The sequence below is a fragment of the Polypterus senegalus genome, chromosome 15 (genome assembly GCF_016835505.1).
Source record: "Polypterus senegalus isolate Bchr_013 chromosome 15, ASM1683550v1, whole genome shotgun sequence".
Classification (NCBI taxonomy): domain Eukaryota; kingdom Metazoa; phylum Chordata; class Cladistia; order Polypteriformes; family Polypteridae; genus Polypterus; species Polypterus senegalus.
The window spans coordinates 65,861,608-65,888,284 of NC_053168.1; the positions used below are offsets into that span (position 1 = coordinate 65,861,608).

The 26,677-nt window shown below is 38.3% G+C and overlaps 1 protein-coding gene across 1 annotated transcript in view; it reads left to right on the top strand.

Moving 5' to 3' along the window:
- LOC120515947 (cilia- and flagella-associated protein 69-like) overlaps window positions 1-26,677 on the top strand; it is an 89,362-nt gene that overhangs the window by 20,689 nt on the left and 41,996 nt on the right. Inside the window, exons 12-14 of the mRNA XM_039737338.1 lie at window positions 20,228-20,444; window positions 23,930-24,094; window positions 25,618-25,733. Of these exons, the coding sequence (XP_039593272.1) occupies window positions 20,228-20,444; window positions 23,930-24,094; window positions 25,618-25,733 (498 nt within the window). The remainder of the gene's footprint in view (window positions 1-20,227; window positions 20,445-23,929; window positions 24,095-25,617; window positions 25,734-26,677) is intronic.

The following is a 26,677-nucleotide window of genomic DNA, read 5'->3' on the forward strand; positions in this document are numbered from 1 at the left end:
GCATTGACTAGGGTTGGACTGAAAGCAGTAGATATCAATGTCCTCAGTTAACATGCCTCATCCCTGGGCTATAATTTAAAAAAGCAGGTCAAGTTGAATTGCAGATAGGTTAGAGCTTCACAGTGAACATTGTTTAGATCCTGAACTTGCCATCTTGTCTTTGCAGGTTCAAATCCTTGTTTTCCATCTAACCATAATGATGAATAACCTTGATACCATATATTGTATATTTAGATTTAATACTTTATGTCTCCCAAAATCTACATTTATTCTGTGCATCATTATAGATATACCTATTATGCCTGTTCTGAAAAAATATCTTATCTTTAAAGTTATCTTTAAAATTAAAGTTTGAAAAAAGATCTAGAGATAAAGAGTCAAAGCCAAAGAGTGATCAGGTAACAGGGAACACTTGCACTGGTAAAGTCAAAAAGCACAGCGGCCAAAAATGAAAAGGGGGGTCAAAACCCTCTTGTAAACTCTCACAGGGAATTAAAAAACAAAGTCAAAAGCCAAAATAAATATGATTACATATCTGAGGAGTTCCTATCTCAATGGTAGGATACTGCATACACTGTACTGCCATGTTTTATTATCAAGCTGTGCAAGAAGCATCATGTGACATGTGGTAGTCACGGCAACTGTAAACAAATGGGAGCACCTATTAAATTCCAAACAAATTGCCAAATTCATAGTACAGTAAAACATAAATAAATAATACTACAGTTTGAAACCATCCTGACAGAACTTTTTTGCTTGATACCGTTTCTTTAGCTTTCAAAGTAGAAGTTAGAGAGAATGCTTGATTTGAGTTCCAAATAAATCATTTTGTGAAGAGGACTGGAGAAGGTCAAATGTTTACCACAGTTTCTGTCAGAGTAAATCTCTGGAAATATAATATGCTGTACAGTACTAGCTGATAATTCAAATTGAAAGTTTTTGTACTGGTGTTGAGAAGTTAGTATTTTAATGTCACCAGAAAAGAGTATGAGTGATTTATCAAAATGAGTTTGGTCAAAATATATTCAACATAAATTGGAATTTCTTCATGAACTGTTATTCTATTTGTGTTTTAATGTTGAACCCTGGTAAAATGTTTATTTCCAGTTACACCAAAATTTTCCAATGCTGAAGAGGAAGGAGTAATCTCTCTGCTTTTTCTATAAGTTGACATTAAAAATACTAGTTTATTTAAAGGATTAGAGTTTAAAAAACAGATTTTTCTAATAAAAAGTATTGTTTTAATGTAGACCTTCCAATATGCATGCATTAGGCAGCTCCTGCATGTACATTTTGTGTTTCTTGTCAAGTCTCTTGTAGGTTTTCTTTAACAATGAATGGAAAAAATATTTAATTTCCCATAGCCTCTGGTGATTCTCATTGTATATGCAAATAAATTTTTTTTGCCTCCTTGACCTATAGGACTGTAAACATGGACAGGCATGCCTGAGTGTGATCTTTTTTCATTTTGTTTTTGAGGAAACCCGCTGGCTGGATGTGACTATTGAGTGTTTCTATGTGCATTAGTCTGTGTATTAGCATGGAGGGCAGTTTCATTTATTTCAAAGTATCAGATATCTGCTGTGAGGGAGCATACTGTTCTACACTTAGTAAAGATTTATTGACAGGATAATTTCTGACCAAATTTCCTCCTAATTGTGCCATTTTTCTTCTTTGGAAATGTGATTAGCCAATAGAGGAAATAAATATTTTAATATACCTTTCCCTATTCAGATGTTTTAGTTTTAATTAATAGCAGTATTAGTATTTAATAACATCTCCTCCTGGGGATATATTACTTTGGAAATACTGTATCCAGAGATTATCCTAAAACCACTTAAATGAATTCCTCTACAACTCTGTTTTCATGTTAATTTTAGAATATTCATTTGTATTGTTTTGTGTTATAAACTAGCATTATTGTGTTGTAAGCAAGCGTAGCCTGTAAGTATAGTGTATTCTTCTTGTGAATGTGCTTGTTGTTATTATTTTCACGTAGTTAATTTAGATTTACTTCTTATGACTGTGGAACATCCTATTACTGTTGTAATTCATACTGGTATTTGTATTAACTGTAATGAGCTAAAATTTGCTTCATTGTTAAAACACAATTTAACTTTGAAGCTTTGTGTTTTGTAATGCCTACATTAGTTGTAGTTCCAAGATTTTAACATAAATCTTTTGTCTTTTTTTATAATCATGTTTACTTTTAGAAAGATGTATCAATGACCATTAAGTGGTGGTTGAGAGTTTGTGAGAACTTTTTTGACTACTTTATTTGAAGAAAAGTGTTTTTTCATGAAAGAATCAGCTCTCCCCACAATTATTTTTTCACTTCAGTCACATTTCAATCTGTCTCTTGGTGCAGTCTACTGAAGCTGTTCATTAAAAAACAAAGACCTCCCTGCTAATATTTCACAGAAGCTGCCATCTCTAACTTAGTGGTGTTCCTTATCAGTCTTATCTATCAACATTTTATAAAGTTGTTTTGAGAGGGACAGAGCATGCTTCTGATACAACTGTTCCACTAATTAGGGCTATGCTTGTGCAGGTCCACAGGAGAAATGTTGGGGTGCCAACCTAGTCGTCCCTGTTTACTTCAGAGTTTTTGATTAACAAATATAAACAAAAAGGGTACTCAATGCCATGGTTTACAAACATAAAACATTGGTAGCCTCTCTGGGGCTCTCAAAATCAGTTTGTTTAATTTGTTCTTTGTCTTGCTAGGGAGCTCAGTCTCAGTCTATTAATTCTTTTTTTTTATCCCGCCAACGCTTTCATCTTACAGTATCTCTAGGCTCCATTTAATTATCATTATGCATTAATGCAGTGATTTAATATCCAAAATGCATCAGTGCCCTTAAGCTTAGTAGGCCGTTCTTATTTGTCTTTCAATAAAATGGCAGTGATTGTATTACTTGTATACTTATAACATTATTAATTAAAATATTTAAATACTTATGTTTTTAAACTTATTGTGAAATAGTTGTATTACTACAAATAAGAAGCCGTATATGATATAAGATCATACTACACTAAAATATTAAAGTTATAATAGTATTTATGCTATTTGCAATACTGTTTATACAGAACAGAATAACATATATATAATATATACTTTAGGTTTATTATGATAGGTAAAATTTTACAATGACATTCATACTTTCATGTCTCCTTTGGACAATTAGACATTACCAAGAAAGACACATAAGCAAACTCACAAAAAAGGTTCATTTATAAGCATTGTAAGACAAAATGTAAGAAAGCAAATAACAGCTTGTAGGTCCCAGGGAAACCAAAAAACAATCACTAACAAAGTGGGGTTTTCAGTGTTTTCTAAAGCATTTTTAAGCAAAAGATGTTTCTCGATTTCGTCTCTCTTTATTTGTATATATACTGTCTCTGTCTCTCTCTCTCTGTGTATTGTGGCAGATAGGGCGTGCTGTCATCCCCTTGAACCCTCGGATCAGATGCCAGACACCAGATAAAAGTCCAAATACTTGTTTTATTTAGTCAATATTGTGCACAAAGCATCCTCCACTCCACAATACTCATAAACAATACAATAATTGTCTAATACTACAAATCCTCCTAGTCCCAGATGCGTTGTTCCCTTCCTCCCAACTCAGCTCAACGCTCTGGTGTTTCCCACAGTCTTTTATAGTCCTTGACCCGGAAGTGCTTCTGATCCTTCAGTCCATTGTGATTACCCAGCACTTCCGGGTCAGGTGAAAACTCTTCTTCTTCTTCAGCCCGGAAGTACTTTATTTCTTCCGTCCTCGTGACAGGGAAGTACTTCCGGGCTATACGGATAATAAACGTTCTTGAGCCTCCCTGCAGCGTCCTCTGGTGGTTCCCATGGTATCCAGCAGGGCTGTGAAGGAAAACTCCAAGGTTCATGATGCCCTGCTGGAATTCGTGGCATCTCCACGCTGCAGGAAGGGCTCCACCTGGTGGCTTGGGTCCACAGTTTGTATGTACAGTATATATATATATATATATATATATATATGTACAGTGGAGCCTTGGTTCACGAATGTCTCAGAACATGTACAAATCGGTTTATGACCAAAAAGTTTGCCAAACTTTTGCATCTGTTCTGGGGAAAGTTACTTACAAAATACCCAAGCTTCGCAGCGGAGAAGTAGTGTGTTAAAGAAGTAATGAAAAAGAAAAGGAAACATATTAATAATAACGTAACATGATTGACAATGTAATTGTTTTGTCATTGTCATGAGTGTTGCTGGCATATATATATATATATATATATATATATATATATATATATTGTGAGCTGGAGGGCTGATCGCACCCCAAATAGAGACAGATGCCCCTGGGAAAACCACAAACCCTGAAACACTGACTATTGACAGTATAATATAAGCCTCGCGCGGTACTCCGCCGACTTATAAGCCTTGCGCAGCGCCTGTCAGTTTTGGAATTGATTGTTTGCTTTTATCTCTCTGCTCCTAGCGGAACTGTCATCTCTGACTTGTCATGGAGCACGTTTAAGCTCATGTGTTTGCGGTGTCTGAATAAAAATCCTTCTTGTTTCTACGACCTTCTGTGTCTCTGTGCAAATCTGTGACCCAAGCGTGACAAGTGGTACCAGGAGTGGTTGCACAGATGGATGCCGCGAAGACTTATTTCAGAAGTCTAAAACATATGCACTTAAAGACTGGAAACTAAACATGGATGACCCAATCCGTGCGCAAATTCAAGATTTGATACATAAAGTGCACTGTTGGTTTGAAGGAGACGTGATGGAAACAGTTGTCGTGAATATATTACTGGCCGGCATACCTGAAGTTCTTGAGATGAATTTCTACGCCATGATATTAAATCATTAACGATTATGTCCAGACGATTAGAGGGTTCACAGTCCACTTGGAGAAAAGCGGTGGATTTCGTGCTGCCGCAACCTGTGAGCGAGCGTCCAGGACATTCTCGCCGATCGACAAGCTGCAGGACCTGAAAATCTAATGGGGTCAGGTAGGACCCCGGGAAATCCAGTCGTAGATGGGACGCCTGTTTCTGGGGAGACAGCGGCAACAGCAGGTCGACGAGACCGTGGACACTACAGAGCACGTCGCGTGGGCGTCGCAGAGGATATTTCGAAGGAGCCGACCGTAGATGTTTCCGATGTGATCAGCTCGGCCATTTGGCAAGAGATGTCGCTTGTCTCCAGCTCATTCAATGGAGATTGGACTGGCGAGATTTGTTGCTCAACTATTACATATCCGGATGGAAAAGATGGCTTGTTGATCCCGGTGAAATTGGGGACAGAGAAATCTCAGCATTGTTAGATTCGGAAGTGACCTTTGTATTGTGAGACGAGACTGTCTTAATGAACAATGCCTTAGAGACTGTGAGACTGTAAAAATACGCTGTGTACATGGTGATGTTAAAGATTATCAGACTTTACTTCTTCCTTTAACTTATAGGGCGCCACTTTAAGGTTTGGTCTGCCGTTTGACTCGTGCCCTTGGCCATTACTCATAGGACGGAGAAATGCCCTTTTTCGAAACTGATTAATAAATGTAAGGGACCAGTAGTCCAGTCCACTAATGAACTTAGTGGGGGAGAAGAAGAAGAAACCAAGACGAAGAACTGGTAGCGGCGGGGAAAATCTAGAGCCCAACTTAGATATTGAACCCGATCTCTCCAGCGAGGCGGAGGAGGTCACCCCCGACAATCTTCCAGAACGGGCTGCTCCTTCTACATCTTCCCAGATTGCAAACGCCTCGAACACAAACCGAGTGTTAACGAACAATCAGATTTTGTGCGTTTGCAGCATACTGATAGCTCATTAGAATATGCATTTAAACAGGCTCGCCCTGCTAATGACTCTTATTACCAAGAGCGTAATTCGGGGTGTGAAAACCCACACTTTATAGAAAAGGACGGTTGCCTTTTCAGAGTGATCTCAGATCATTTGGAGGGGGAATTTATTGAACAACTGGTGGTACCTGAAGCACATAGGGAAACTGTTTTGCATCTGGCACATTCACACATCTTGGGGGGGCACCTCGGTGCCGACAAAACTAGAGACCGGTTATCAAAACGATTTTATTGGCTTAATATGGGAAAAGATGTTGAACGATTTTGTACTTCATGTCCAGACTGCCAGATCGTCTCTGCTTATAAGCCTCCTCGGCTCCCCTTTGTCCTATGCCCATATTGGAAGTTCCCTTTCAGCGTGTGGGATTAGATATTGTGGGACCATTACCTAAGACTAAGGATGGGTACCAATATTTGCTGGTGTTGGTTGATTATGCGACCGATATCCAGAAATGATTCGCTGAAAAGGCCAACTCTTCGGCTGTAGCCAAAGCACTATGTGAAACTTTTACTGTATTGGTATCCCTAGAGAAATCTTAACTGATCAGGGCACACCTTTCACTTCTCGTGATGAAACAATTGTGTGACAGCTTTGCTATTAAGAAATTGAGTACTACTGTTTACCATCCTCAAACGAATGGTTTAACCGGCGATTTAACAAAACATTGAAACAGATGATCAGGCGAGTTGCTCATAATGATCCCACAACATGGAACACTGTCCTACCTTTGTTTTGTATGCGTGCGAGAATCACCACAGGCGTCCACTGGCTTGAGTCCCTTCGAGTTGTTATTGGCAGGCGGCGCGAGGCATCCTGGATGTGATGCGTGAGGAATGGATAGGAAACGAGAGAGCAGCTAAGGTCCAAGCTTTGCAGATCGACTAATTTCGTTGCAAGACAGAATTTCTATGCTTTCCTCTATTGCTGTGGAACACCAACAACGAGAACAGGAAACTCAGAAGCGTCTTTAAGATAGGCAGCAAGCTCCGCGAGTTCAAACCTGGCGATCGTGTTTTGGTACTGGTTCCCTCGGATCCACACAAATTCTTAGCTAAATGGCAGGGCCCGCCATTATTGAGGAGCGTATGAGTCCGTAAATTACAAGGTTAGAATACGGCGGCGCAAACCATTCCAGATTTTACACATTAACCTCTTGAAGGAATGGCACGACCGACAAGAGGTTAACACTTCCTTGGCTGCTGTTTCTCAGACCGATGTTACCATTGGTAACGATCTTACTGACACGCAAAAGACAGAACTGTTATCTTTGATAGAACGGAACACTGATGTCTTTTCAGATTTACCAGGCAAGACTAACATTACAAAACATAAAATTACCACAGAACCTGATGTTCGCGTACAGATGCGGCCGTTCGGATACGGAAGCGCGAAATATTGTGCGAAGAGGTAAAAAAGATGCTGACACTGGGTGTAATTCGTGAAAGTAAAAGTGACTGGTGCAGCCCAGTCGTATTAGTCCCAAAGCAAGACGGTTCGGTTCGGTTCTGTATCGATTTCAGGCGCTTGAATAAGGTCTCTAAATTGATGCTTATCCCATGCCCGTGTCGATGAACTGTTGGAAAAACTGGGTCAGGCGAGCTATATCTCCACGCTAGATCTCACGAAGGCTATTGGCAGGTGCCTTTAGAGGCTAGCAGTTGTGAGAAAACGGCATTTGCGACTCCTGACGGACTCTATGAATTTACAAGACTCCGTTTGGTCTTCACGGGGCACCTCTAACTTTTCAGCGTATGATGGATCAGATCCTACGTCCTCACTCTGAATATGCTGGGGCATACCTTGACGATGTCGTGATTTTTAGCAATGATTGGAAAACACACTTAGAGCGGCTTCAAGCCGTTCTTGAAAGCTTGAGACAGGCTGGCCTTACTGCTAACCCTAAGAAATGTAAACTAGGCATGTCCGAGACTCATTACTTAGGCTATTCTATGGGCAAGGGTTTACTTAGGCCACAATTAAGGAAAATAGAAGAAATGCTTGTTTACCCGAGACCTGAGACACAGAAACAAGTACGCCTTTCTGGGACTCGCTGGTTACTACAGAAAATTCATTCCAAATTTTGCACATAGAGCTGCTCCTCTTACAGAACTTACTAGAGGCAGAAAAAACCGACCTATCTTGTGGACAGAAAATTGCGAACGTTCTTTCAACGATTTAAAAAAAGCATTGTCTTCTTACCCGGTTCTAAGGAACCCGGATTTCACAAAAGATTTTATCTTGCAAACAGGCGCAAGTGCATTTGGTGTGGGCGCAGTCCTCTCACAAATTTTTGATGGAGAAGAACATCCAATCACATATTTGAGTAGGAAATTACTTCCTAGGGAACGTAATTATTCTACAATTGAGAAAGAATGCTTGGCAATTAGGTGGGCTGTGGAAGCGCTTCGCTATTACTTGTGGGGACGAAACTTCACTTTGGTAACTGATCATGCTCCACTTCAGTGGTTGTACCGACAACGAGATGGTTTCTGGGTTTACAACCTTACAGTTTCACAGTAAAGCACCGACCAGGTTCTGAACACGTCAACGCAGGCGTGTTATCACGACTAAATGAACCTAGTACAGAGAGTCGCTTGATTCACAGGAATGTGAATAAAGCTGAGGGGGAGGGTGTGAGCTGGAGGGCTGATCGCACCCCAAATAGAGACAGACGCCCCTGGGAAAACCACAAACCCTGAAACACTGACTACACATTGCTCCTTATCCTTGCACTATAACGCGTAATATAAGCCTCGCGGTACTCCGCCGACTTATAAGCCTTGCAGCGCCTGTCAGTTTTGGAATTGATTGTTTGCTTTTATCTCTCTCTGCTCCTAGCGGAACTGTCATCTCTGACTTGTCATGGAGCACATTTAAGCTCATGTGTTTGCGGTGTCTGAATAAAAATCCTTCTTTTTCTACAACCTTCTGTGTCTATGTGCAAATCTGTGACCCAAGCGTGACAAGATATAAATACTGCTCAAAAGAATTAAAGGAACACTTTTTAATCAGAGTATAGCATAAAGTCAATGAAACTTATGGGATATTAATCTGGTCAGTTAAGTAGCAGAGGGGGTTGTTAATCAGTTTCAGCTGCTGTGATGTTAATGAAATTAACAACAGATGCACTAGAGGGGCAACAATGAGATGACCCCCAAAACAGGAATGGTTTAACAGGTGGAGGCCACTGACATTTTCCCTCCTCATCTTTTCTGACTGTTTCTTCACTAGTTTTGCATTTGGCTACAGTCAGTGTCACTACTGGTAGCATGAGGCGATACCTGGACCCTACAGAGGTTGCACAGGTAGTCCAACTTCTTCAGGATGGCACATCAATACGTGTCATTGCCAGAAGGTTTGCTGTGTCTCCCTGCACAGTCTCATGGGCATGGAGGAGATTCTAGGAGACAAGCAGTTACTCTAGGAGAGCTGGAGAGGGCCATAGAAGGTCCATAACCCATCAGCAGGACCAGTATCTGCTCCTTTGGGCAAGGAGGAACAGGATGAGCACTGCCAGAGCCCTACAAAATGACCTCCAGCAGGCCACTGGTGTGAATGTCTCTGACCAAACAACCAGAAAGACTTCATGAGGGTGACCCAAGGCCCCATGTCCTCTAATGGGCCCTGAACTCACTGCCCAGCAGCATGCAGCTCGATTGGCATTCGCCATAGAATACCAGAATTGGCAGATGCACCACTGATGCCCTGTGCTTTTTACAGATGAGAGCAGGTTCACCCTGAGCACGTGACAGAAGTGAAAGGGTCTGGAGAAGCCATGGAGAACATTATGCTGCATGTAACATCATTCAGCATGAGCAGTTTGGTGGTGGGTTAATGATTGTCTGGGGAGGCATATCCATGGAGGGTCACACAGACTGCTACAGGCTTGACAAAGGCACCTTGGCTGCCATTAGGTATCAGGATGAAATCCTTGGACCCATTGTCAGACCCTATGCTGGTACAGTGGCTCCTGGTGCAAGACAATTCCTGGCCTCGTGTGGTGTGAGTATGCAGGCAGTTCCTGGAGGATGAAGTAATTGATACCATTGACTGGCCACCACACTTTCCTGACCTAAATCCAATAGAACACCTCTGGGACATTATGTTTTGGTCCATCCAATGCCACCAGGTTGCACCTCAGACTGTCCAGGAGCTCAGTGATGCCCTGGTCCAGATCTGGGAGGAGATCCCCCACAACACCATCTGTCATCTCATTAGAAGCATGCACCGATGTTGTCAGGCATGTATACAAGAACACAGGGAAAATTTAATCTAAGACGGCACTATGAGATGAAACATCAGGATAACCCGAAAGACCTGAATGCAATGCAGAAGATACAGAAAGCAGAAGAGTTAAAGAAGAATCTGACACTTCAGCAGACGTTTTTACCCGTGCAAAACACAAAGTGATTTCAAGTGAAGCTGCTTTTATGGGAGACACAAATGCACCAGTGCAACTTGCCCCACTTTCCCTGTTGCCAAGTAATGTTGAACCAAGTCGGCTGCTTGGTGTTCCCAAATATGCACTTTGCTGATAAACTGAGCGCACTGAGTTCTCACGGCGCTTTGGTGACTTTGAAGAACAAAAAAAGAATTTTGAGTTGTTTCGCAACCCATTTGCCGTCGATGTGGAAACTGCATCTGTGCAGATTCAGATGGAGGTGATTGAGCTGCAGTGTAATGGCACACTGAAGGCAAAGTACGATACTGCACGGCCCGCACAGTTTATTCACTCCATTCCCGCAGAAATCCTCCAGCTCCGTCTACATGCGGCACAAACCTTGTGCATGTTTGGTAGCACATATCTGTGTGAGGAGCTCTTCTCAGTGATGAAGACTAACAAAACAGCACACAGGAGTCGCCTCACCGATGAGCACCTGCAGTCCATCCTGACAATCTCCACAACACAGAACCTCACACCAAACATAAACGAACTTGTTGCCAAAAAAAGATGCCAGGTGCAAAGACAACTGAATGATTTGATTTGTTATTGCTGAATAGAACAAATTTTATTTATATTTCCAGGTTTTGTTATGCAGCATGTTCATATTTGAATTTGTATATTTTTGACAGGATATACAGTATTTTTATGGAGAGCAAAATCTTTTGGTATTTTAAAATTTAAGTTTATTTTTTATATAAAATTACATAAGAGTAAAGAAATTTGAATGTTTGTTCTTTTAATGTTTACTTTATTTCTAACTTGTAGAATTTAGACAGGATATATTTTTATGGGGCGGCACGGTGGCGCAGTGGTGGCGCTGCTGCCTCGCAGTTAGGAGACCCGGGTTCGCTTCCCGGGTCCTCCCTGCGTGGAGTTTGCATGTTCTCCCCGTGTCTGCGTGGGTTTCCTCCGGGCACTCCGGTTTCCTCCCACAATCCAAAGACATGCAGGTTAGGTGGATTGGCGATTCTAACTTGGCCCTAGTGTGTGCTTGGTGTGTGGGTGTGTTTGTGTGTGTCCTGCGGTGGGTTGGCACCCTGCCCAGGATTGGTTCCTGCCTTGTGCCCTGTGTTGGCTGGGATTGGCTCCAGCAGACCCCCGTGACCCTGTATTCGGATTCAGCGGGTTAGAAAATGGATGGATGGATGGATATTTTTATGGAGAGCAAAATATTATAAGTTATTTAAGGTTTGAGTTGATTTATTCCGGAATAATATTCCTGTCTGTTTTTATTCATATTTATGTTCAAAAAAGTAAAGTTTTAAAAGTTTAGTTTTAGTGTGTTCAATAAATGTTTATCCTGTTCAGCCCGCGACCTAAAGTGTGTTTTGGATTTTGGCCCCCTGTGCAATTGAGTTTGACACCCCGATTTAGGCAACACAAATATCTTTGGTTGGAATGTAAGGCGAATTTACTCTTTACATTTGTATGGTGAAGAAAAATTTATGCAATGATGCCTACATTTAACTTACATTCCTACCAAATATATTTCTGTTGACTAAATAAAAATTCCTTCTATTTAAAATTTGAACAGATACGATAGTTCATAATATCCACGCAGACTTGCACCTAAGAGTGGGAGTCATACGTTTTAACAAACAGCGTATTGCACTGATACGAAATAGCCTGCCCATTTAATTATTTAGGAATGGATAAATAAATAGATTTTGTACAAATAATGTTTTTCATTTTTCTTCCTTGATGGATTCTGCCACCCCCAGCAACAGTTGCTCGCACCCCAAAGAGTGTGTGTATATATATATATATATATATATATATAATATATATTATATATATATATATATAATATATATAATATATATAATATATATATATATAATATATATATATATATATATATATATATATATAATATATATATATAATATATATATATAATATAATATATATATATATATATATATATATATATATATATATATATATATATATATATATGACAGCAACACTCATCACTGACAACAGTGACAAAACAATTACATTGACAATCATGTTACGTTATCTTCAAAATGTTTCCTTTTCTTTTTCATTACTTCTTTAACACACTACTTCTGTGCTGCGAAGCTTGGGTATTTTGCTAGTGTATATATATATATATATACACACACACACATATATATATATACACACACACATATATATACATATGTATGCATATATACTGTATGTATATGTATATATACTGTATATATGTGTGTATATGTATATATATGTTTGTGTGTATATATATTGTGGAGCCGACCCGGACACAGACAGGCGGACATGTTATTCATCACCACCACACGTTTTATTATTTACAACTATTTAAAAATGTAGGTGTCACTCAGACACAGAATAAAGTGCACAAACCCCAAATACACAGTCCTGGCCACTCACTGCCTTTTCTTCAGGCCGCCTCCACAATCTCTGCTCCTGCCTCGTCCTTCTTCCACCCGACTCCAGCCTTGAATGAAGGGAGACGGCCCCTTTTATATGCTCCCGGATATGCTCCAGGTGGTTTCCGGCACTCCCCCGTTGGCCACGCCCCAGCGTCTGTTCTCCCGGCAGCTCATCGGGTGCTCACCGGGTGTCCTCCTTATTCTTCCCCCCCAGCACTTCCTGGTGTGGCGGAAGTGCTGAGGTAACAGGTCCCCAAGGCATTGGGGCGGTGACCACGGGCCCCTACAGGGTGGGGCTTCCATGCCCTCAACCCGTGGCCCCCAACCAGGATGGCGGCCCCCACGTGATCCAGGGTGGGCACAGACCCACATCCGGTCCCTCACGGCGTCCCGGCCGGGTCGTTGCCCCTGGCATCCCTGACAATATATATATATATATATATATATATATATATATATATATATATATATATATATATATATATATATATATATATATATATATATATATATATATAGCCAGAATGGCGGAGAAGTAGTGTGTTAAAGAAGTTATGAAAAGAAAAGCAAACATTTTAAAAATAGCGTAAGATGATTGTTAATGTAATTGTTTTGTCATTGATATGAGTGTTGTTGTCATATCTATCTATTTATATTATATATATATATATATATATATATATATATATATATATATATATATATATATACATAATATATATATATTGGCAAAATATATAGAGAAAAAAGAAAAGGAAACATTTTAATAATAATGTAACATGATTGACAATGTAATTGTTTTGTCATTGTCATCAGTGTTGCTGGCATATACACACATCTATACACATACATATATACAGTTATATATATATACATATACACACATACATATATATACATATACATATATACACATACTGTATATATACACACACATATATACATACTGTATATACAACATATACATATCTACATATATACTGTATATACACATATATACAAATCTACATATATATATCTATATATATATATCTACATATATATTAGGGGTGGGACTCGATTAAAAAAATTAATCCAATTAATTAGAGGCTGTGTAAGAATTAATCTTGATTAATCGTATGTAATCGTACGTAAATTTGCCCCAAATGCGCAAATGTTTTTTTTTTAATTTAAAAGCGGTTTTAGTGGGCGACAGAATCAAATAATAGACATGGACATGAATATTGTAAACTGAAGCTGTTTTAATTTCTGAAAAAAAGCTTTTAAACTGCATTTGAATTCAAAACAGAAACAAAAATATCATCCCTGGTTAAAATTGGGCAGACTTAAAAATAAAGTGGTAGTTTAAGTACTTTAAGTACATTTTCAGAATAGTATTGTCTTTAAATAATAATAACCAAAATTTCAACATAAAGTGCAGTTTTCTTCTTAAAAAAATAAGTCAGAAACATAAAAGGTAATTTGACCAGCTTACTCTTTAAACTCTGAGTAACATTAGCCAAAATTATTTTGTACATTAGGCTAAAACAGTGTGATCATTGAACATTTTGTAATTAGATGTATTTAGAATTACTAACGGTCACGGAAGTCCAATGATCCCCAGTAAGAGCCACAAAGTCCGCTTTCTGTAATGCATCTAATTTTGCTTGCTTTTCAGTGTGCACAAAACCATGCTTTTATCAAGGCTTCGCTCGGGTAGTCGAAATGATCAGTCGTAGGAGGAGCGCTTTATTCCGACTCTAACATTTTTGTAGCTGTGATGTGTGCATCAGTGTAATGGATGTACCAGGAAATCATGCATTGACAAAAGTTCCGTTTGCTTGGAATTGAAAGTGTGATTAAATCGTTATTTTTAGCGTTATAGATACATGCATCGAAGCTTCTCAGCTGTGCTTGTGCTAAGAAAGGGAAAATTTTAAAAATAGCGTAACATGATTCTGCGTTAACCTAATATTTTTCATCGTCCCAAACCAAGGAGATCGAAGGTAAAATGAATCAGGTAGCGCGTACATAGTCAGTACACCCCTCTCGGGAATCGAACCTCGAATATGCGCGTAGGCGAAGACTCTACAATTAGCCACAGCGTGTGGCTTGTCTATGCTAAAGTATGTATTGTAGATCGGGTATATATATACATTTATATATATATACCCGTGTATGCAGTGGAGAAGTAGAAGTTATGAAAAGAAAAGGGAACATTTTAAAAATAGCGTAACATGATTGTCAATATACAGTAATTGTTTTGTGAGTGTTATTGAATGTTGCTGTCATCAAGGATTTGATTATCATTATTTCTTTCAATCAGGCTCGTATTTGTAGGATGTGTTCAAGTTACATTCCGTGTTTGTCAATCGTTGTAAAGATAAGAGGTTTCATTCATCGATTAGTTCCTTACTGCATCAATAAACAGCTCGTCTTCCTCTTTATCTGAGATGTGACAAACTGCATGCACGTTTTTTTTACACTGTCTTCCTTTAGCAGGACATTCACTTTTCCACCGTGTGCTTTGTTTCGCAGTAGCTGCACTTATGAATATGATTGTATGTATAAGGCGCTTCATATTTTTTGCTGCCTTCTCAATTGTGTAATTGGTTTTGTTCAGCACTCTTTGGAACTGTTGCTTTTGTCTGCATTGCGTCAGTTCCGTGAGCAGCTTGGTGTTCTTGCATTGAAGGTTCCCAGCTGTACTGGTGCCATCTCGTGTAATGTCAGCTAAGACCCGGCACTTAAAAGTTTCTCTCGCAGTTTCAATGAGTTTGTGCCAAACACCACCCTGACCATCTCATCTTCCTCTGCATAAGCACAGTCCTTCACCCGTGAACATTTACGGCAGTGTTTGTATTGGATTGCGCTGATGGATGGCCTTATATGGGCAGGCACTAAATTACAAGCGCTAGTGGCAGCCTGTCTATGAACTTAATTTAATATAAACTTACGGTTCACGCCGTGCTTTGTTTCCGCAGTAGCTGTACTTATGAATATGCTTGTATGCATCATTTGCTTCATAATGTTTTCTGCCTTCTCAGTTGTGAAATGGCGTTTTGTGCTCATCGCTGTTTGGAGTTCTTCCTTGTTCTCTACGTACTTACGTAAGAGGCGTGATGATGTCACACGAAACTCCGCCCCCGGCCATCTCAACTCAAGACTCCATTACATTATATGGGAAAAATAGCTTCCAGTTATGACCCTTATGCGTAGAATTTCGAAATGAAACCTGCCCAACTTTTGTAAGTACGCTGTAAGGAATGAGCCTGCCAAATTTCAGCCTTCTACCTACACGGGAAGTTGGAGAATTAGTGATGAGTCAGTGAGTCAGTGAGTGAGTGAGTGAGGGCTTTGCCTTTTATTAGTATAGATTGTAGCGACCCGTGGTCGAGTCTTGAAGTTTTTAAAGCCGATCTCTGCCGTGCACCTCTCCCAAGCTGTCGGCTAGCGGATTGCCAGCGTTATGCACGCAGCTGTACCCAGCTCTTTAAGTAACGAGCACTCGTGTCCCATACACCGTACGACTACGAGTGTCTCGGCAGCACGCAGCTGTACCCAGCTTCTTAAGTAACGAGCACTCGTGTCCCATACACCGCACGACTACGAGTGTCTCGGCATTAATTGCTTAGATGAAATCTTAGCAATGAATACAGCTCTGTCCTGTTGTATCTCTTTATTCACAGATAGCCAGTAAACAAAGCTCGACATTATTGCACGGCCATTGTCAAGGTCATGCACGAGGACACATTTCACATAACCAGTACTTTTTACAAAATAAATAACCCTGGACGGCGATGACCCAAACCCACCCAACTAATTGAACACAAACACAACATTATTTACAAGTTAAGAAATTAATAAATACAACAGGAAAAACATTAACAAAATCAGTGAACGTACAACCTTCCCACAATGCATCACTCCGGCAGCGCTGACTGCCGGGTTGCTACAATATATATGACAGCAACACTCATGACAATGACAATGTCAATCATGTTACTTTATTATTAAAATGTTTCCTTTTCTTTTTCATTACTTCTTTAACACACTACTTCTCCACTGCGAAACACGGGTATTTTGCTAGTACAGTGGTACCTCGGTATATGTCTGCTTTGGAATAAGTCCAACTTGGTATACATCCTGTTTAGAGGCGAAATATTTTGCTTGGTATATGACCTTTGTTTGGAATACGACTCGTGTGCTAGAACAACACGTGTGGTATACTGGGCACGCGCCTTCAAAAAAAAAGGGCCAAGGTTTAACCTGTGCAATAATCCCTCGCTATATCGCGCTTCGACTTTCGCAGCTTCACTTTATTGTGGATATTATATGAAAGAATAACTAAATATATAAGGCGGATTTTTCGCTGCTTCGCGGGTTCTATGGACAATGTGTCTTTTTACTTCCTGTACATGCTTCCTCAGTTGGTTTGCCCAGTTGATTTCATACAAGGGACGCTATTGGCGGATGACTCAGAAGCTAACCAATCAGAGCACGCAGTTAAGTTCCTGCGTGCTGAATGCAGTGTTAACCAGGAAGTCTCGTCTCGCTCATTCAGCATAAACATGTTTCGCTGTGTAAAGAGTTAACTTTTGTGCTCTTTTGTGTTTATCTTTGTGCATAGTCAAGCCCTTCATTATGGCTCCAAGACGATCTGCTACTGCTTCAGGGGCCGTGCCCTAGTGCAAACGGAAGATGTTAATGATTGCCGAAAAGGTAAACGTTTTGGATTTGTTGAAGGCTACGATTCTTTTTATTTAAAAAGTAGGAAAGGAATATAAGATCTACGGCCACAGTGTCCTGTTAACCAGGGTGCAAAACAAGTTGTAAGTGGATGTAATAAGGCAGTAGTCTGGATGGAATCTGCTTTAGGGATTTGGATTGAAGACTGCCAGAAGAAGAACATCGGCAGTGCTTCACAATCGCCGGAAGAGGCTCCTTTGGAAGAGCTGTAACGCTCTCCTTTGTTGTGCAGTAAAATTAAACTCATTGTTATCGGACAAGTCATTTTCATTTATTTCATCTAATTGCTTTTGTATTTATGTATTTTAGTATTAAGCAGTGTTTAAATTATTTTATACAACCCCATCAATGTATAATATGCCAATAACAATAGGATTTTTTTCATGGGAACGAATGAATCATTTTCCCATTATTTCTTATGGGAAAAATTTGTTTGGTATAAATCCTGTTTGGTATAAGTCCAAGGATCTGGAACGGATTAAGGACGTATACCAAGGTACCACTGTATATATATATATATATATATATATATATATATATATGTATATGTATATATATGTATATGTATATATATGTATATGTATATATATGTATATGTATATGTATATATATGTATATGTATATATATATATATATATATATGTATATATATATATATATGTATATGTATATATATATGTATATATATGTATATATATATATATATATATGTATATGTGTGTGTATGTGTGTATGTATGTGTACCTCGGTTCACGACCATAATTTGTTCCAAAACTTTGTTTGGTCGTGAACCGAAGTAATTTCCCCCATAGGATTGTATGTAAATACAATTAATCTGTTCCAGACCATACGAACTGTATGTAAATATATATATTTTTTAACATTTTTAAACACAAATATAGTTAATTACACCATAGAATGCACATCGTAATAGTAAACTAAATGTAAAAACATTGAATAACACTGAGAAAACCTTGAACAACAGAGAAAACTAACACTACAAGAGTTTGTGCTACGAACTGCTCGCTAAAAACGCTTTTATTTAATGAGTTTTAAGCACAGGGAAAAAAATGAACGTTTGAAAAATCCGTAATTTAATAAACCACCAAGAAAAGTGACATTGCAACAATGCACACTACGAACCGATCGCTGTAAACAGAAGTGAAGTGGAGGTTAAAATCCAATAGAAAAAACCTCTTCATTAAATACTACGAAGTTAAAACAATGCTCGAATCTGTCTGTTTAATAACAAGCCTGGTGCATTCTTAACTGCCTTCTCGGCCTTATGCAGCCGTCTCTCTCTCTCTCTCTCTTGCTTGTGTGTGTATGTGTGTGTGCGTGTCTCTTGCAAGTGTGTGTGTGTGTGTCTCTCTCGCACGCATGTCTGTCTGTGTGTGTGTGTGTGTGTGTGTGTGTGTGTGTGTGTGTGTGTCTCTCACTGCATAGGGAATGCACAGGGAGAGACTGAACACGTGCGGAAATCATCGGCGCGCACAAACTGAAAGGGAAACTGGCTTTCAGAAACCAAGTCTGTGGTCGAGAACAGATGCAAAAGTTTGGCAAACTTTTTGGTCGTAAACCGATTTGTATGTGTTCCGAGACGTTTGTGAACTGAGGTTCCACTGTAACCCTTATGGCACAATAACAATTCAATACATTTATGGTCACTACAGTATTTGGATTTAATAATTGTCATGTGTGAAAAGGCTGACTCGTATAAATAAGTAGAGCCGAAATATGCAGTCAAGGAGCTTTTGAATTCAACCGAGTGAAAAATGACGGCTGTCCAATTAACTGCGATTTTAGCTCCCTTTCCTTTCTCAGATCGCTTTTGGAAGGACATCAGTTTCGTAGTTTTTATGAACAGTTTGAAAGTGCCTTTCCACATTTTCCTTCTTTGGAATAGCAATGATAGATTGACAGATCAGACAAACGCACTTCGATTGTGACATTGTGAGAAAAAAATCCTCTTCCAATTCCACATCCAGCCTATACCCTCCCCAAACAATTTTGTAAATCCCTTCTTTAGTCAATATAAATTGGAAGGCTAACTAGATCACAGCTGGTGTTTTGCAGTAGCTCACACATTTGATTGTGCGTGCGGGAAGACCAGTGTGTTAGAAGAAAAGAGATCTCAGACTGGCCACCCTGTATGTCAATCAAGTGGCAAATGCCATAGGGAGGATATACAGTATGATAGACTAACGTTTAAAATTTTTTTGTTAATGCAACGCGACCTACCTGCACTACCTTTGCGATCGACGCATTGAGAACCCCTGATGTAGACATTCACTCTTAATGTTTAAAAAAAACTTTTATTTTTTTCATCTGTTTAGACAGCATTTTCCTTATATTCTCCAAATCTAACAATAGTTATACCCACATCCATCCAGCCATTATCCAACCTGCTGAATCTGAACACAGGGTCATGGGGGTCTGCAGGAGCCAATTCCAGCCAACACAGGGCACAAGGCAGGAACCAATCCCAGGCAGGCTGGCAACCCACCGCAGGACACATACAAACACACCCAAGCACACACTAGGGCCGATTTAGAATCGCCAATGCACCTAACCTGCATGTCTTTGGACTGTGGGAGGAAACCGGAGCGCCCGGAGGAAACCCACGTAGACACAGGGAGAACATGCAAACTCCACGCAGGGAGGACCTGGGAAGCGAACCCTGGTCTCCTAACTGCGAGGCAGCAGCACTACCACTGCGCCACCGTGCCACCCGTTATACCCACATATTATAACTATTTGTTTTAGTTTGCTTGTTATAACAGTAATATTTTTTGTTTTTTTGTGTCTCTACAGTTATTCAAGGATAGTAAGGTGCTCTTGGCATTGTTTCACTATCTTACTCAACATGAAAAAAAGGGTGCCCATGGCTGGTCTGCTGCCCAACACGAGGAATTGCAGCTTCATGCTTTAGCTACATTGACTACAATTGCTCCTTTGCTAATTGAAGACTATACAACTTGCCAAGGAAACACACGCCTGCTCATGCTTCTTGAGTGGTGTGTTGGTCAAGGTAAAATTTGTTTACGTTATTATTGAAACTGCATTATAGGTTATTTTATGCACAAGTACATTTTCCCTATTACTGACTTCTGTTTGAGATGGATTGAAATCTTTACAATTTGACATTATACTTGAAGCTAATTGCACATTTAAAATATTTTAAATTTGTATGGTATCAGGTTTTCTAATTTGCATTCTTGGCAAATATGGTATTAGTGCTGTTATACAGTAGAGCAACTATTGTAATGAGATACTGTACACTGCAAAAAGAAAGCCATCTACTCTTTAGGCTTTCTATCATGAATTGCACTTTTCACAAAAATAAACTACTGTCATCCCTTAAGTATTTTATGGTTGTGATTATGTCATGAATTTTTGTTGCTCCTGTTATGGGCATCAAAGCACATAGTCATTTCTAACTTTTTCCTTCCCGGATAGGTCATGAATTGAAGGTTGAACTTTGTATTGGTATTATGTATAGTTATTCAGAGTTGTGGTTGGAAAGCTTTCTTTATGTTTTGCTTTAGGCTCTAAATTTTTTCCATTATCAGTGAAGAAGGCACTGGGATGTGTTGGTTGAGTATATTTTTTGAACAGGTAGAATCTGATTTTTCTTATGGACAGAAGCAAAAGTGCAAGCTGAGACAGCCAAAGGCCTAAGCCCTACTACCACTCTTCCACAACTATTGTTTTTTAAGCCAGCCAAGGTTCATCTTGCAAATCCACGGTCAGTCTCTGTTGGGAGTCACACGACAGAAGTTAACAGAGGTGAATGGAACAGTTAGCTGAGGTGCTCTTGGTGCTCTGGCTGTTGTCATCTACAGATGCTGTCAGAGTTTGCAGAGGTTTGAAGTATAGGAGATAATGGAGAGCAGCAATTCAGAAGACCCAGGGTTAAGCAGATCAGCTGTGGTGCTTCATATAACTTATTTTTACGAAAATGAAAACAGAAGCCATGAACTGCATAATAAAAAGAAAAGTACACAACATGCCACAATAGTAATAATAATAATACCCCATATATATTTATGAAAGAATCATATTTCATAAGCAGACTGTTTATATTAGGTTATTTCAATTTTATCGATCTTCACTGATGCTTACAGGAGAGTTTCCATTATTTCAACAAGGTATGCTTGTGCTTTATAACTTGAAGGCCCAGAGTTCGCTGCAGCCAGCCAGTCCATTTGGGGGTGTTAGATGGAAAGAGGCTGGACCCTGAGTGCTTTTTTGGGATCACTCATATGTGTTGACTATAGTAATGGGCAGTAAAGCTGAAAAGAGACAAAGAGTCTGTTGCATATTATGACACTTTTTCAGTTACAATTAGAAGTCAGGGCCCACTTACTGTCTCAGAAAATGAAGTTCCCTTTACCTGAACATTTGATTTGAAACCCAGAGGATGCAAAACATAGAGGGGCAGGAGTTTAAGTGAATCTTCACTGGTGACATTCCACAAGATTAAATTCACTTGCTGTAGCAGTAACATAGAACATAATTGTATAGTGCTAAGCAGTACAAAGAAGTTGCAAAGTATTTGGTGTATGTAAATATTTATAAATAAGTAATTAAAAGTGTGTGTCTGTGTGTTGCGCTGCTTGAAAGCTTAAGGACTATAGTTTTAAATATGATACAGCAGCCAATAATAATCCTTATTTTTTCTCAAATTGAATTGCTTTTCAATTTTTTGGAGAAAATTATGAATTAAATACAAAAATAAACTAGTAAAAAATAATTAGCTCATATACAAAAGTAAGCATACCAGTAGGTTAATATGCAGTTCATTTCATAACAGGAAAGTAAAATGACTTTTTCTATTAACTTCTACTATTAACCAGTCAAGGAAAAAATCACCAGGACAAAGTCTTACAGGCCCCTCAAGAAGTTCTCTATAAGTTCACCGATTTGGAGTGTTATATCATTTTAACAGAATGCTTTGAAATTCATAAGTTTACCAAAGTTCAAATAGTCTGCAAATGGAGAAAACCTAAGACCCCTATGCATACCTTTATGACAACCTCCTACAAAAGTATCCTTTAGAGCAACAAGGAAATTTGGGTAGAATGTCCTCAACAATCCAAGGCTGTCCTGATCACTCTTGCTAAAAGAGATGTCCATGTTCGTATCTCAGTAACACAACACTTTATGAATAGTGATGATATCTGTTATAGATAGAATGAATGAACTTTATTTGTCCCCAGGGGGACATTTCACTTTTTAGAAAAGCTCTTTAAATAAATAAATACATAAAAATGTAGATTAGTAAGTATGTAAGTACATAAATAAAAATACACACACACTTTGGCCTGAACACACACTAGAATGACTCTAAAGCAAGAAAATTAAAAAGAAGTAGTACTGGCTATCACATTCACAGTTAGGCATTATGCAGATGTATTGCTGTTGGTATAAATAAATCCCAGTAGCGTTTCTTGACACAATTCTGCTGAATAATTTGTTGTTTGTAATACTCAGTATTATTATGCCAGAGAGAGGATGTGCAGCATTGTTAATAATGGCACTCGGTTTTGTTTTTAATTCTGTCCTTCGCTGGTACCAAGCGATCCAGAGTGCATCCTGTAATTGAGCTTGACTTTTAAATTAGCTTGTTGATTCTGTGGACCTCTCTTGAAGTGATGTTACCAGCCCAGCACACCACCGCGTAGAAAGTTGCACTGGCCATCACAGAGTTGCAGAAGATGTTAATGATGTCACTTCCCACTTTAAATAATGTCATAGACCAGGGACAGAATCATTTGATTTACCCCTTTGACAACATATACATTATAACTTCACATCACTTTCATTTCATTTAACTTGGTAAGGTGGACAGACTAGGTCACCCTGTCCTTAGCAACTTCTTCCAGTTCTTCCTTAACCCTCCAGCATGGTCTCTTTCTACTCCAAGGGTCCTCTGATTGCTAAAACCTTCCAAGAAAGCATTGAAACTACATGCCCAAACCTTGTCAGTTGGTTGCTATTAATTGGGTTCTGTGCCAAGATCCTCTTGTATTGTTGATCTTATGACCCTGTTATGGTAGTACTGTTTAACAAAATTAAACGATTTGGTATAGGAATATGGTAAATGCAGTCTTTCAAACATGAGCTTATGCTGTATGCTTTAAAGAATGCACCAGAAGCCAAACTAAACTGTCTTATGTTGTTTTTATTGAAAGGGTCATTAGATTTTATAAAATTAAAAAAATAGCCTTAAAGACCTTAAAGAAAAGCATGATATGATTGTCAATGTTGCATTAAACACCACAGTAGTACAGGTATTGTTACAAGAGCTAAAGATGCACATGAGTGGTGATTGTGTGAAAATGCAGAAAGGATCATCTAAAACTTGCATGTTTTGTTAAACTCATATGTTTAACCTACTGAATTATGTTGATATGACATAATTATTCTTAATTTAATTAAACTAATAAAAGTGTGTGACAGCAAGTGATTTACATTTAAATTAAAGCATTATATTTTAAATTTTTTGTTTAGATACTTACACTGGTGAAGGGAACAGTTTTCATGGATGTGGTGTCCGTGGAAATAAGAATGCACATATGCGGTACTGTGTAAGGCTTTTGAGATCGATGGTATTTTTGGGAGATACAGCTATCAATCAAGACCTCTGTGACCAAGGAGTGATAAACATTTTAACAGGTAAGAAACACTAGTTCTGTTTGCTTTCCAGTTATATTAAATTATATTCACTGTTTGCTGTGTGAGTTTTCTCTTTTTTCTATTATAAGTCAACTTGAAAGAACATTGATATTTCAAATCTGGCACAAAAATTAAGCCCGCAGAACGCAATGTATTTTATTCAATTATTATTTTCACTTTTAGACAACTTCTTTATAATTGATGATTGAGGTCTCCATGCTATTTCACCATAGGCAATCTGGGCATTGTAGTTGTCACAATGGAAATAAATATACTGCTGAATTCACATGTATTACTTATCTGTAAGAACATCAATAATGATTACTAAATAAACTCTGCCTCTAGCATACTATATTAAAAGCATTACTTTTTTGCACGTCATAGTCACATTACAGAAGTCAGTGCATCCACGTGATAACTTAGAGTAAACAATGTTTCTCTAGGTAATTCACACATATGTGAAACCTGTTTTTTTTTTTTTTTTTGGTAGTTAGCTTATACATCCCTGGAAGGTGCAGCTGTTTCAATAATTTTTGTCCTGGCATTCATTTTGCACACAGCATGCTGTACAAATATGTTTGGTTTTTTGTGTCAAAGGTTCAGTATTAAACCTATGAAAGTATGCCATAATACTCACAATTTGTTAAGAAATAAAATAAGAAAAGTTACTTTATCAAGTATACTGCATATGTGCTTGGTACAGTATATATATGTGAAAAAACTACAATATCATGTTACTACTACTGTACATGTCAGAAGAGTGAATAGCTTATTAATACCCATTTACACATTTTAGAAGAGTGTATGTTGACACCAGCCAAACTAATTTTCCAAAACTCAATCATGTAGATTTGTCTATTTTAAATTTATTTATGTATTTATTTTATTTTGATAAAAATAATAAAGTGTATGTTTGCCTTTTTTTAATTGCTCCCTGTTAACCACAACATGTGACTTTAACTAAACTATAATAGTAGTAGTGATAAATAATGCTTTGCTTTTTTAAATGAATGAATACCAATGAAAATATGACTATGTGAAAGAAAAGTTTTGTATATTGAAATATTTAAGGGTCTGTGTTTTTTAATTCTCTTTCACTGCATGTCACCTTCAATAATTGTCATTGGTTATAGAGGTCCACTGAGGCCTAATAATGTAATTATTAGTACAGTATTTGTGTCACCTTTTTTGTGTAATTCATGCCAAAGATGAACAGGAAATCATAACCTGTGTGAACTTATGTAAATTTGTGGGATTTTTTTTTGTTTTGTCTCACTGTTCACATGCAGTACAATTATTTTAGCCTTTTGCTTTTCAACTCTGCTCCTCAAATGCTCATTTCTTGCTTTTTCCCTTTAACAAATTTATCACCGGCAAACTGATACAGTTGATTCCACTATATTTTAAATTATATGGAAATTATATTTCGATTGCATCAAATTGCAGGGTTCACAGTTAGATGCTTATTGTTGTTTTACATTTAAAATGTAAAATAAATAGATTTTTTCTTTTTTATTACCAAGGTATTCTTATAAAAACTGCAGAGCAATATAAAGAGGATGATGCAATTTCACTTGAACTGAAGGCTGACATGCTGCTCATTTTGTCTACGCTGTGTGAAAATGATCTCCACAGAAAAGTAAGTCAATTTACTTCACATCCTATTATTTTTTCAAAAAATGTTGTTTTTTCATTTCATATCTAATAATAATAATATTAAAATACAGGTAAAATTCTGTTACAACGAATATCTTTACAACTAAATTTTCATTACAACGAAGTATTTTTATGGTCCCAACAGCTTCCCCATATGACACAAGTCTATAGAAATCTCGTTACTACGAAGTACATTCAGCAGATACTTTCATTACAGTGAATTGCACAAAAGACCTTGAAATGCCTGTATTAATCATCCACAGAGCAGTTAGTTCTGTGGCCGCAGCTCAGTTGTGCACAACGATCCCCAAACAGAAACACTGTAAAATTTTTTTCTTTCTTAGAACTTTCCCCGTACTGTTTTTTTTTTTTTTGCCTTTTTTGTGTCCTGCAGTTTTCAGTGATATGTTTTGCTTATTGCTCGTCAACATTTGAAAAACATACATTGGAATTTAATTCATTGTCACCCTCCTATAGATACGGCAGACACGATAAAACTATAACAGTTCATATTAGAAAAAAAACTTTTAATTTTTTGCAGCTCTCGGTTGCGGCAAAAAGAAAAAAGACGTTGCCAGTGAATTCAGAATTTCGCAATCTACACTGTCAACTTTCTTGAACGACAGAGCAAAAAAATCTTGGGTTGCAAACATATGTGAACTGCTGCATTTGAAGATGTCGAAAAAGCAGTTTTTATGTGGTTCAGTGATGCTCGTTCAAGAAACATTCCTGTTAATGCAGCACTCATTCAAGAAAATGTGAGGTTTCTAAACTCACTTGGGTCCTCCCCCAACTAGACAGCACGCCGAATAGCATCCCGAAGTGTGATCTCCATGTCTGTATGGGGCAATAGCAGGCTCACAGCTATGCTGCGTCTCTCCGCCAAAGTAAACAGAAAAGATCTCGATGGGTGATGCAAGGTTAGGA